This window comes from Austrofundulus limnaeus, unplaced genomic scaffold (assembly GCF_001266775.1).
Source record: "Austrofundulus limnaeus strain Quisiro unplaced genomic scaffold, Austrofundulus_limnaeus-1.0 Scaffold300, whole genome shotgun sequence".
Classification (NCBI taxonomy): domain Eukaryota; kingdom Metazoa; phylum Chordata; class Actinopteri; order Cyprinodontiformes; family Rivulidae; genus Austrofundulus; species Austrofundulus limnaeus.
This window is the reverse complement of record NW_013952702.1, coordinates 498,892-513,027: the sequence shown is the minus strand read 5'-3', so window position 1 is coordinate 513,027 and position 14,136 is coordinate 498,892. Positions and strand designations below refer to the sequence as shown.

At 39.7% G+C, this 14,136-nt stretch overlaps 1 protein-coding gene across 1 annotated transcript in view; it reads left to right on the top strand.

The window, feature by feature from the left end:
* The window catches only part of LOC106526906 (regulatory-associated protein of mTOR-like), a gene marked incomplete at its 3' end in the record, with an annotated part of 120,198 nt that overhangs the window by 5,863 nt on the left and 100,199 nt on the right, over window positions 1-14,136 (top strand). The window contains 3 exon segments of the mRNA XM_014021626.1: window positions 40-214; window positions 10,766-10,868; window positions 11,631-11,713. Of these exon segments, the coding sequence (XP_013877080.1) occupies window positions 47-214; window positions 10,766-10,868; window positions 11,631-11,713 (354 nt within the window).

The following is a 14,136-nucleotide window of genomic DNA, read 5'->3' as shown; positions in this document are numbered from 1 at the left end:
GTCAGAAACTCATCCGGGTCTGTTGTGACCTCTCTGCAGGGCTCTGATGAAAATGGACTCGGACTTGCTCCACTCGCCGGCCGTGGGCCTCGCTGAGGAAGAGGAGGCCGACATGAACGACTGGAAGCTTCCTCTGGCCTTCATGAAGAAGAGACACTTGGAGAAGATCGAGGGCTCCAAGGCTTTGGCACAGAGCTGGAGGATGAAGGACCGGGTAAATGTCCTGCACGTTTTCTGTCCCTGGATGCTCAGAGCGCCACAAAATGTCCGACCTGTCTGTGTTAATGTATTATCTCACACTTCCTGTTGCATTTTATAGTACAGATTGAATTGTTTCTGGAGCCTCAGATATTTTGCATGTATGTCCCAGATTTTTACTTTTACCTAAATCAGTGAAACAACCGAACCAGTTTGACGGGTTCCTTCCTGCATGAAGACTCACATTATCTCTTTTTCRTCTGTAAATTCCTCGCGGTCGTTCCATTTGCAGGAAACACACGATTCAAGTCTGGCATGAGTACTACAGCTTTAGTGCTGTGTCTTCAGGAAGTGACTGTTGAAAATGTTCCCTGAAATGATTTTGTTGCGCAGGGAACTTGGAACGCTGCAAAGAGCGACGGCCTGAGATAATTCAGATTTGTTGAGTTACATTAGTCGCTGCATCAAACTCAAACAAATGTTTGACTTTGTTGGGAAACTTGTTTGCCTTCTCACTGTAAGACCTGAGACCTGGGGAGCAGTATRTGTTAACAGGAACAAAGTCTGTCTATCAGCACCTCAGAGGATCATTAATCACTATGATTTGTTATCACGCTGTCTCTGTGTGGACAAAGAGCCGTGGCTTTAAATCAAACAAGCTGCTGATAACTTTTAGTTGTATTATCTATATTTCTATCTTCCTAGTTGAAACCAAACATAACAAATATCCACGTGAACTTCTGAATCTAAATTTCAGTTCATGTGAAGAAAAAGCAGCTCTGTTCGTGTCTTTATTAAAATCCTGCTGGAGGTCACGTTACGCTACGTTTTTGCGGATGAAGCTCCTGAACGTCCTCGGAGCGTTTGAACAGTCATAAAGCTGTCGTTTGAGCCGCTGCGCCGACACCAGCCTGATTACCTCACTGCCTCGCAGCCACCAGGCGCTGCCATTAGAATGATGGCAAATGTCACTTAGTCATACATAACCCCCGCACGCTCGTCACCTATTGTAGAAATTCACCCAAATGAAAATGTAACACATGGCTGCTGTTAGGACACCGGCTGAATTACGCTGCGGGGAAATGAAGACAGCATTAAATGTGAGGCTGCTATTGATTCTAAAGAGGCAATAAAGACGGACTGAAATCAGCGTTCCTATCAGAAAGCCGTGCTATATCTACTGCACGTTTTTCACTGCTCGGGGCGTTTTCAGGTCAGCATTTGTTAACCTGTAACCAGTCTTTTTTTATTATTATTATTCTGAATGTTAGAGCTGCCTTAGTGCCAGGTTTTGTCGTTCATGCCAGAATAATTTGTTTGGAAAAATCTGTTGTAGAGAAAAATAAAAACACCCTGAAACAATCATTTTATTTGGAGCACCACCTGTTTTAATCCCAGCTCTCAGACCAACAGCAGCCACTCAGGCTTGGGCAGGACTATTCAACTAAATTTCTCCGGGGGCCACAGTTAATGCAGAACAACGGCACAGAGGCCGAACATCCAGCAATTAAAGTCATTTTGTAAATAAACCAAGTATTACAAAGATCTGTTACCTTTGAAATAATTTATTTTGCTGCATTTAATCATGAATACAACATACAGAACCCTATGTAATTAATGTAGTGATAGTAAAACAATATCAAAAACAAAAATAACACAATTTGCTTCCTATTTAACACAAATATTATTTTGACATATTTGACCTGCCAAATTTTTAAACCAATTTTATTTTCATATTCATAGTTTTATCTTCAACTGCTTGTAGTTTTACCTGTCTTAGATATTCATAGAAATGGTTTTTGCCAGCTTGTAGCCGATATTCTGACATTTCTGTAGACACCAAACATGTCTATGTCTAGCTAAAAGAAAAAGTAATTAAAGGTGAAAAATGGGGGTTTGGACTTAAGAGATAAATGAACCAATTGGTGGGCCACATTTTGGTCACTYGCTCACTCACTGGATGTGGCCCGCGGGCCGCCAGTTGAATAGCCCTGGGCTTGGGTCTGAACTCCAGCTAGGACGCTCAGAAACTTTATTTTCCTGCAGTGAAACCAGTTTTGTTGATGTTTGTGTGGGCTGCGCGGCACAGGTGGTCTCAGATGCGGGTTTGAAATGAGCTTTTTAAAATGTTTTCAAAATAAGTCTGGCACTTTGGAGAAAATCCAGGACTTGATCATTTATCCCCTCTGGCCTGGGAACATCTTGAGTCCCCCAGGACGAGCTGGAAGGTGTCGCTGGAGAGAGGGGGTCTCTTTGCTGCTGCCACCGAGACCTGATCCCGGATGAGCGGCGGAAAACGGACGAACGGACAATTTATATTGTTAGTCTAAATTATTACATTTAAAATTATAACTAATTCAAGCAGAATAACTTATTGTCAACATAATTATGGAGTGTGATTTATTTTCAACTCAAAATATCTTCAAACTAATGAAATATAAAGTTATTAATGAAGAAAACCCGTCTGGATAACAGCAGACTGACTGCTGGTAAAATATACGACAGGTCTGGACCACTCGTTAATTTTGTTCGTATCTGAAAAAAATCTTAGAATATGAAAACATTGGTGAATGCCACAAATTCTCCTAAATCACTCGTACGCACAATTTAAGAACAAATCTGTGCGTACGAACGGTTCTTGCATGAGGCCCATTGAATCTGAATGTTCATAATTTGAAATTTAATGAATTGGTTTGAAAATGAATTTTACTAAATTGAAACTGAAACTGAAAGTAGTCAAACTGAATTTTTAATCAACCAAAATACAGTTTCAAAGCAAATTAATTCAAATACAAAACTTTAAATTCAGTTTCAATTTAGAAAAATTCATTTTCAAACCAATGCATTCAATTTCAAATTACTTTGGGGAAAATAAGTATTTAGTCAGTCACCAATTGTGCAAGTTCTCCCACTTAAAAAGATGAGAGAGGCCTGTAATTGACATCATAGGTAGACCTCAAATATGAGAGACAAAATGTGGAAAAAAATTTGAGAAAATCATTTTGTCTGACTTTTAAAGAATTTTTTTGCAAATAATGGTGGAAAATAAGTATTTGGTCAATAACAAAAGTTCATCTCAATACTTTGTTGTATATCCTTTGTTGGCAATGACAGAGGTCAAACGTTTTSTGTAAGTCTTCACAAGGTTGGCACACACTGTTGCTGGTATGTTGGCCCATTCCTCCATGCAGATCTCCTCTAGAGCAGTGATGTTTTGGGGCTGTCGGCGGGCAACACGGACTTTCAACTCCCTCCAAAGGTTTTCGATGGGGTTGAGATCGGGAGACTGGCTAGGCCACTCCAGGACTTTGAAATGTTTCTTACGAAGCCACTCCTTTGTTGCCCTGGCAGTGTGCTTGGGATCATTGTCATGCTGAAAGACCCAGCCACGTTTCATMTTCATTGCCCTTGCTGATGGAAGGAGGTTTGCACCTAAAATCTCACAATACATGGCCCCATTCATTCTTTCATGTACACGGACCAGTCGTCCTGGTCCCTTTGCAGAGAAACAGCCCCAAAGCATGATGTTGCCACCCCCATGCTTCACAGTTGGTATGGTGTTCTTTGGATGCAACTCCGCATTCACTTTCCTCCAAACACGACGAGTTGTGTTTTTATCAAATAGTTCTATTTTGGTTCATCTGACCATATGACATTCTCCCAATACTCTTCTGGAACATCCAAATGCTCTCTAGCAAACTTCAGACGTGCCTGGATATGGACTGGCTTAAGCAGGGGGACACGTCTGGCACTGCAAGATCTGAGTCCCTGGCGTCRTAGYGTGTTGCTGATGGTAGCCTTTGTAACATTGGYCCCAGCTTTCTGCAGGTCATTCACTAGATCCCCCCTTGTGGTTCTGGGATTTTTCCTCACCGTTCTTGTGATCATTTTGACCCCACGGGCTGAGATCTTGTGTGGAGCCCCAGATCGAGGGAGATTAGTAGTGGTCTTGTATGTCTTCCATTTTCTGATTCTCGCTCCCACAGTAGATTTCTTCACACCAAGCTGCTTGCCTATTGCAGATTCAGTCTTCCCAGCCTGGTGCAGGTCTACAATTCGGTTTCTGGTGTCCTCCGACAGCTCTTTCGTCTTCACCATAGTGGAGTTTGGAGTGTGACTGTTTGAGGTTGTGGGCAGGTGTCTTTTATACTGTTAACGACTTCAAACAGGTGCCATTAATACAGGTAATGAGTGGGGGAAAGAGGAGCCTCTTAAAAAAGAAGTTACAGGTCTGTGACAGCCAGAAATCTTGCTTGTTTGTAGGTGACCAAATACTTATTTTCCACCATTATTTGCAAAAAAAAATTCTTTAAAAGTCAGACAAAATGATTTTCTCAATTTTTTTTCACATTTTGTCTCTCATAGTTGAGGTCTACCTATGATGTCAATTACAGGCCTCTCTCATCTTTTTAAGTGGGAGAACTTGCACAATTGGTGACTGACTAAATACTTATTTTCCCCACTGTATGCACATTCAGATTCAATCTGAGCAATTCAAATTCACTTCCTGCTGGAACAAGATTTATCCCATAATATCCTCTCTAGCTGCAAAAATCACTGAATATTTTCTCTTTTTTTGGACAACAAACTCTGTAAACCATGGAGATTGTTGTGCAAGAAAACTGTAGTAGATCAATGTGTGAAAAGCTCAAACCAACAACCAGGTCACGATCCAAGTCACTGAAATGACCCACGTCACAATAAAAATGACATTAGTTTAGAAATAAGTGACGCATCACGTTTGACATCAGTTGTAGAGAACCCAGTGAGAGGAGCAGCAGCAGGGGTGATGCTCGGTACTCTGGGAAATCACAGAAGAAAAGGCAGAGGCTTGACAATTACTCGCCTCATTGGTCAGTGTTGTCTTTATTCCCCCGCTGGGCCGGTGTCTGTGTGTGCCGCTCGGAGTGAAACATCTCTGTGTGCACACTGGCTGCACCCACACAGACTGATAGGAGTTTACAGATGAACTGTGTGAATGCTGTGCATGTGTTGGACAGGAGGGTCAAAGGTCAGGGCTAACTTCAGAGCAGATCTTTGAGGTTTGAGCCGTTTGGATCACTTTCTCTTTACTGAGCCGACAGACCTGCAGTCAGCTGTTTGAGTTTATGAGTTCTGTTTAGGTTTGCAGTGATTTGACTGGAAGAAAATAACAAACCAATAATGTTAACATTAAAACACAGAGCTTAGATCTTTTTGTCTTTAACCAATAAGAGAAGTGATTACATCACAGCACTGGCACGAAGCAATGCATTGGCAGCTTTTTCGCTAGCAGCCTCGCACCGAGGACCTGTCCACGTCATCGTTTACCCAGAATGCTTTGTGTGTAAATAAATTGGCCTCATCCGTGCAATATATTTTTAAACTTTTAGTTTAAAAATGATAAAAACTAAACAGCCTACAGTATTTTTACAGTTTTTATTTTACAGTTAAAATATATGTTTATTATAAAGTCTAATGTTACAACTAATCGGGGATCCCTTTAAAACTCACACATGCAACTTGGCTCAATATGCATTTCTTCCTTTTATTTAATTTCCTCATCAGACCTGCTGTACAACAATAAATTGTCTGTATGTTCCAGATTATTATTACTTAAAACTGCAGCTTTTATTCCATYTGAATTCAAAAAGCCTTTTTACTGACCTGTTTTTGGCCTTTTCTAGATTATACGAGTGTAGTTTTGGACCTGTTGCTGCTTTCTGCTGACTATAGCCGGCCTGATGGAGATTGATCCCCCCACCTTTTTAACAACCTTCATTTATTGCCGATCTAACAAATGGATTAATCAGGAGCCATTGATCGGAGCGGTAAGCGGCAGTAAAGCCTGTTGGGAAGTCTTGAAAAGGCGCCGAGGGAAAAGGTTGGAAAATCCCCCTGAGAGCCGTTTAGTTATCAACGAAAAGAGGACGATGTCATATTTTAATGTACTGAGACAGACAGAAAACATGTAGTTTTATTATTCCGCTTTGTTTTGATTTTATCTCACAAACCGAGCTGTAAATGGTTGGAAACACCCAGCCTTCATCCCTCTCGTGCACAAAAGGATCCGTGAGAATATTGGAAATCTATAAGGTCCAGTTTACTGCTCCTAAAATCTAATTTAGTTTCAGCTTTCCTCTCAGATTAGTCCTGAAAGGCAACTTTACAAACTGTAGCTGCTCATCCAATAAATCAGCCTCTTGTTCAGGGTCAAACCACAGTTTTTATTTTTAAATGTTCTTTTTGTTCTTAGGCCACGTTTTATTTAAGGAAGTAATTTATTCACGGTAACTAAACAGCACTTTATTAACAGCAGGTTTGACAGCTCCCACACGATGGGATCTAATTTATTACCATAAGCTGTGAAGGTTGGTTAAGGAATATGGGTTTGTGTTTTGTCTCTGCGTGTGAGCTAATATGAGAATTAAACAAGCAGATAAATCAATGAGAATAATGTGGAGCACATCTGTGTGCAGTTTTACCTAAATGTCACGACGCTTTGTGAAAAAATCCTGCATTTCTCTGCTTTATTCTCGTGCAGATGAGCATCAAATGGTTTATAAATGACCTGCGTCAGATGCTAGATGGAAACAAATAATCCAATCAGGCCTGTTTGTAATAGTGTTTTAATTATCTCACCATCCTGAGTCACTTCCTAACACCAGTGGGAAAATGCAGGACCGCCGTGTTTTCTCCTCTTGTTTTTGCGTGTCAGAAAGAAATGGCCTTACGATTTTCTCAACACTTTTCTTTGACATTTTCTCCTCCATGACAGAAACATCTTTCTTCGCCCGGCAGACCTTCGGATCGTGATTCTCCAGTGCTGTGCCGTTTCAAACGTTGTGTTTTTAAAGGGCAAATCTGCTGATGGTTTTCACGTTTGGAACGCAGCTTTTCCCACGATGTTTGTGTGGATTTTTTATCGCGTTGATCTCCGATTCTTTTCAGCCGTTTTGTTCCAGCGGAGACGCCCGTGTGCTGGATAAAGAACTGAGTCAAACCCTTTTCATTTAAGCTCCCTCAGAATGTAATTACTGACAATAATGTTCCTTTTCTCAGCAGAAGATCTAACTGTTGCACATTTATTGACTGAGAGATGCAGACGTGTGGAAAAATCCTGCTAATAAGCACAGCAGACAAGCAATCCYCTGCCTCCCAAACAGCTTTAGATCCATTGACTTGTTCATTATTTGGGTCTGAGCTGTGTGGCGGGGGACATGAGAGGACTCTTTAAGGAAAGCCACTGGTTATTTGAAACAAKCAGGAAGTGAAAATCCAACAAAACCACACTGACTGAGAGCTGATTAAACTTTCTGTTTTGGTTGATCCAGGATATCAGAGTGAACTGAATGTAAAATCATGCTCAGCTTGTTTACCGCACCAAATGCATCAAACTCGTTTCATATTTCATTCCTGAGGAGGCCATTTGACGTCCTGCCTGCAGGCAGGAATCAGGCGGGACTGAATGAAGTGATGCAACGTCCGGCGCCACTGTGTGGAAACATGAACGCACACGTCCATCTTATTCCCGCTGAGTCCCACCGGCACACTGACCTTTTACCCGGCTGGTGGGGAAACGCTGGGCCCATCATTAGTTCCACACTGTTCAGGCTCGAGTCGACACTCAGCAGGCGTTCAGTGGTTCTACATCTTTGCACCATGTGACCTGATGAAGGTCATCTGGCAGCCGTGTACGTCAGGGTTTCACCTGAGCAGGTTATTAGGTACTTATTGAATCCAACATAGTCAAATAAGGAAATTCARCTTTAATTATGTTCATCAGGCACTTTGTTTTGATGCTTAAAACCTTTATTTGACCAGTTTGTCTAAAAATTTACAATGTCAGCTTTTAAAGATAATTGTTTTATAATAATAATGACAAAATGCAGAAAAAAACTAATAATATTATGAGAAATATTTGCGCTAACAGGGTTCCCACGGATCCATGAAAAGTCTTAAAAGACGTTGAATTCATCAATCCAAAAATAAGGCCTTAATTAGCCTTAAAAGGTCTTAAATCAATCTTCAGAGGTCTTAAAAAATATTAACACATTGTAAGTAGGATGACTGTTATTGGTATTAAATATTAAAATAATTGGTAACATTTATTTATTTTTGAAATATTCCCATTCAGACATTCCCTTTTGACATCACTTCCTGTTATTTCACATGCAAATATCTCAACAACTGTCCATCTGAGCGATGTGAAATTTGTTTTGTAATATGTTAATAATGTTGTCTTTCCAAAAATACATTCATATTTCTGACAAAAAATTGATGTCACATGCACTTTCAGGTTTCATCTACAGCAAGTTAGGGTTGAGAACCCACTGCGGGTCCTAAAACTCCAAATTTTGTGTCGTTAGAGGATTTCCAGAAATTAAATTAAGTTTAAAACTGACTGCTAAGAATATTTTTTTTGCTATATTTGACAAAATAGCAGTTAGCTATTGCTAATAGACAAATTGTTTTTTTATCCATATTTGAATAATTCAACCAAAAATACTTGGACTCATGAGTTTCTGCCACAGTTTTAATTTTTTTGTCATTTGTGTTTATTGTGAAATTGAATTGATTTCACTTGGCATTAAAAAGTCTTCAAATGTCTTAAATTTAACTTGCCTTAAACTGTAGGAACCCTGACTAAAAATCACAGGATCGTTAAAGCAACTGCAATAAGAAAAAAAACAACAACAAATCTCACTCTTATTTTGTTTAAAACCACTTTCTATTGTCTCTAAATGTTAAATATGGACTCTGGCATCACTTTAACATCACAGTTGACTGTTCAATGGCCTAATTTACAAATCACCAGATAACAGCCAAATATAATGAAGCAGCCCCTCACGGATCAGCTGGTAGGTGGGTGACACGTTTCCTACCAGCCTTCAGCTACTAATCACACATCACTCCACAAATTAAACGTCTATATTTGTTTTATTTACAGTATCACATTATGAAACACGGTCGCTCCTCTTTTTTTTACTACGGAGCTGCCGTCTGTCACTTCTACATTTACACTTGTTTATCCTGTCTCCACGGAGAGCAGGGATTGTCCCTCTCGTCCTGTGTGAATAAAGCTTTATAGTCCATGTTGGACTGAGGACGGTTCTGAGACATTGTGCACCTTGTCATTGGCAGAGTTTTATAAAAAAACATGAAAGTCGAGTCGTATTAAAAATGAAACACATTTATCTGTTTTGGATCTCTTTCTGAGAATAAGATGCAATGAAAGGTGCAGTAGAATTTTTATTTGCTTAATATTTTATAGTTTCTCATATGCTAATTCTAAAAATGCTCCTGCAGCTACAGAATTTCTTCCTGTTTGTGTCGACGTGTGTGTTCGGCTTCGTTAGAGCTCCATGATGGAGCCCTGAGCTGACCGTCTGCTGGGACACAGAGTCCAGTGTCCCTCAGTGTTTGCACTTAGCTGCCCGATCAAGGATGAAAGGTGTTTTCCTGGATTCCACCTCATGTGTCGCAGCTCGGCCTGCGATCTGATGGTTGAATGGAACGAGGCGCTGCGTCGCTGTGGACCATGTGAGATTTGGTTTGTCGGCGCAGCTGCAGGAGTCTTCGTGTCAGTCGAGGTGGGACTCCTGTGGCAGATGGTGAAAGGAAAGAACTCGTTTGTCGTTTCAGCGAGCCTCGTGGCCTTCATCGCTCCAGTAATGTGTCAGTTTTCAGCCGCTGTGGCGTGTGGTTCTCTGCAAAGATTCTCAGGTTTCCTCAAATGTAAAAGAATAAAAATAAAATCCAGGATATGTTTCAAAGCTTTAAAGTGCCTGTGACATGCATATCCTTCAAATACTAAAAGTCAAAGAAAACATCTTTATACTTAAGAAAATTGGCATAATACACATAATTTTACCCATTTTGTCMCATATCTGGCCTATTTTCTTTTGAATTTGGCTCAGCCAAAGTGAAACAGGAAGTTAAATAAATTTATTTAAGAGAATGATAAAAGTTAGATTGTTGAAGAAATATGAGTTTGTGTAGTGTGCATTCATAAGAACTGTTGTTCGAGAAGGAGTTAAAGTTTTTTGTAATGTTTTGTTATTTGAAGACTTTTATTTTTTTCAATTTATTTATCTTTGAAAAAAGGGCAGATATAAATAAGAATATTTTTCTTCTTTCTGCTACCTTTTGATTTTGTGTTGTATTATTTGTTGTATTTATAGCATTTGTTTTGTTTTTAAATAAAATGAATAAATAAAAACAGGAAGTGACATCAAAGGGGAACTCAGTAATAAAATAAACTCTGGTCTCTGTTTATTAAAACATTTTTTTAAACTTTAACTCTTCATCTCTCTTTAATAGCGACTAAAAATAATCTAAAGAAACATCAAATTTGTCTTTACAGTCTGTTAGCTTTTGTAACGACGCTCTGTTTACAAGCAGACATTCCCTTTGACATCACTTCCTGTTTCTTCACATGTAAATATCTCAACAACTGTTCATCTCAGCAGCGTGAAATTTGTTTTGCAACATGTTATCAATGTTCTCTTTCCAAAAATGCATTCATGTTTATTACAAAAAATTGACGTCACAGGCCCTTTAATGAGGTTAATGTTTCTCCTCACAGATGAAGACGGTGAGTGTAGCGCTGGTGCTCTGTCTGAACGTTGGAGTGGACCCTCCGGATGTGGTCAAGACGTCCCCCTGTGCCCGACTGGAGTGCTGGATAGGTMAGTGGATCAGAACCATCTCCACTCAAACCAAACAGAAAGAGCTCAGCTTCTTAAACCAAAGACCCTGAAGGTCCAAACAGATCATCACAGTGACCCAGCTGACCTGAAAGCCATCGTCACGTCTCTAAATGAATATTAAAGCTTCTCAGGTTGTGCACTGATAGAGCTTCCTGGTTCATCTGTTCTCCCCGTAGATTCTTGATCTTTTCATCAAATATGAGGTTCCTCCAACAACACCCCAAATCCCAGGCTGGCAGACCGCCACAGATCTGTAACCTCTTGATGAATTATTGCTCCGATTCATAACAAAAAAATCAGATAAAGCAGTTTTAACCTTTGCTTGACATCAAATCTTAGGTTTTACTTTGCTACGTTTGGAATATTTTCAGGTCCTCCCAGGAGAGCTGGAGACATGAGACCTCTTTTATATCAATCAGGGAGATGACAGGACGCGACACCCAACACAATGACAAACGATTCGTCTCTCCGCCGCCTGGAAACCTCTAAACTGTTGTTTAAATCTCCTGAGATGGGATTATTAAGAGTCAGGGAAGCACATCAGAGTTGGAGGATTGTTTCAAAGTGTCAGAAACTTTCACTGTGGCTTCTGAGAATGTTGTTCCGCTAACGTTTCATGTGATGTTAGTGAATATTAAATGGTTAAACGGTAAAGGGAGAGGSGACCGTCTCATGTTTTGACTCGACTTCCTAGAAATGATGAACGCAGCGTGTTTTTGACTTTCTGCGTTTTCTTGACAGACCCTCTGTCGATGAGTCCACAGAAAGCCCTGGAGACCATCGGAGCAAACCTACAGAAGCAGTATGAAAACTGGCAGCCCAGGGTGAGTAAAGATGCTTCCCTCCTCTTCCTCTGTGTCCTGAAATGAAACCACACAGAATCAAACAGGAGCAAGTCCTGGCTCTTTGCTGCTGAGTTAGTGCCGGTCATGATCTCTGAACTGCAGATTTCATATTGAAACATTTATTTGAGGCTGAGATCAGCAGTTATTATGATGATGAGGCATTTCTGCTATAATACCAGATGAGATGAGACATGATATGATACAAAATATATATGATGCAACACAAAATGTGTATTTTGAGACATGATATTGTCAGATACTGTATGATGCTCTGCAGTTTTATAATATCAGTGTTTGTCAGTTCTGCAGTAGTCAAACTGCTTGTTTTTCATAAATGATAGAAAGCAAAAAGTTTATTTTTGCAAAAAAATTCTAATAAAAATAGTTAACTTCCTTTTCATCATCTTAAAGAGTCAATATTATGTGTTTCTCAGGCATATAGTTTAATTCTACACCATAAAAAAATAAACTATGTCACCTTCAGTTATTAAAATGCTGTTTGTGTATAAATCAAAAATTAATTTTACTTAATATCATATCCATTTCTAAACACCTAGAAATTGGCCTCTGTCTCTTTAAGAACATTGTAATGCTTCCATCACACCCGTTTCTGCAGTCATCACAACAGTTTTCTCAAACATGCATGAATGAGTTAAACAAAGCAGGACATTGTATGTTTTTGATGAGAGTATAACATTATAATATGATATTAAACTCAAAAAAGTTTATTTTACATGATATTACCCCTTTAATAACTTCCAGTTAAATGTGACTTATTTTTCTGCTCATTGTTCCCACAAAGCTGCTTGAAACAATGAACATCTTGGTAGAAAAATCTGTGGCTTGCGCTTTTTGAATAATTTAAATTTTCCATATTTGACATCAGCCCAGTAATGGTTGTGTTGAACAGCAGCATTCTGCTCTGACGATGTTTAAACTGTGTAGAAAGATGGTTTAAATCAAATAAAATAATAAATGGTTTATTTGCTGTTGAGACTTTGACTCAGATTGAGAGGGTTCAAGTTAAAAATAAAAACAAAACAAATGAGTCGATGAGTTTTAGTTGCGTACACGTGAGAAGCCTCAGCATCAAAGTGCACATCATCTCGTCGGTGTGTCACTGCAATCTGTGAAGAGCCCAAAAAAACCCAACAATCTGATCACGAGGAGTAGAAATAGAAGTCCAACATCGTGCTGTTTGGTTTGATGATTCAGAAGAAATATAGATCCTAAGAGGAGGTGGAGAAACAACAACTCCAKAGACGAAGCAGCTAAAGAAACGTAGGCTCGGCTTCGCTTGACCCGACAGGTCAGCGGCAAACGGTGGGAGGAAGAGGAGGAGGAAGAGGAGTGGGAGGGTGAGAAAGCTGTTTGTTTCCAGCCCGAGGAGTCGAAGCTGTGCTGCAGAATTCACCAACACACCTTACATAAAGTGTTGACAAAGCAACAAATCAATTACTCTGCAGTTATTACCTGTTGGTGTCATCAGAGGGAGAAGGTGGCGTCAATCATTTAGAAGTTTGAGTTTGTAAACATTAAACCCAGGACAGAGTTAGAATGAAAAGGTTTTGATCAGCCCATGGTGTGGGTCTGAGCTCTGTTGTCACGACGTTGTCATTCCCTCCAACCCGATGGAAAGAAAACAGAAAGCYAAGCTAACTCCACCCAGCTGCCCACTCACTGTACGGACACAACATTCTGCCTTTTCTTCACCTCTCACTGCTTCCATGACATCATCGTGTTTCAGTCMGAGTTATTGAATTTATCTGTTTTCTTTTTTTCTCTGTGGGTTATTTATTTTACTCTGTCCTGTTTCATTGTGCAGAAAATAAACTAAAACAGAAATGTGTTAAAATAAGGTAATAATAGACTTGTCATGGTTAACCTCAGTATTGGCGGTATTTACTTTTTTTTGAAACCTTTATTACAGGGACAGTACATAATAACATTTCTGTAAATATGCCAGAATTWGTCAGAAGGCTATTTTTCACCTGCAGTCCCCAGACAGATGGTAAAAGTCACGAAAGTACTGAATGGTAAAAACCCTTATAAAGGGTATTTCAGACATTTAGAAGTGGGTTTCTGTAAGCCATAAACCGTGTTTCCATCAACGTTTATTTTAAGTGCATTTTGAATTATCATATTAGAATTGGAAAAATAAAAAAAATTGTTAAGTCCTCCGTTTTCCCCCCATGGAGTTTATTATGATTCAATAAATTGTGATCAGAAAGTGACCTATGAGTTTCSCTTTCTGTCTGATTAACYTGGGGTKGCATTTTTTCTTGCATCCACATCATGGAAGATTGGCTATAGGCCCATGAACTGTACACACTTCRTTATTACTGACAGCTGTGGTTTGAGGATCCTGAAGCTGCTTGGAGATGGTCTTGTAGACACTGGAA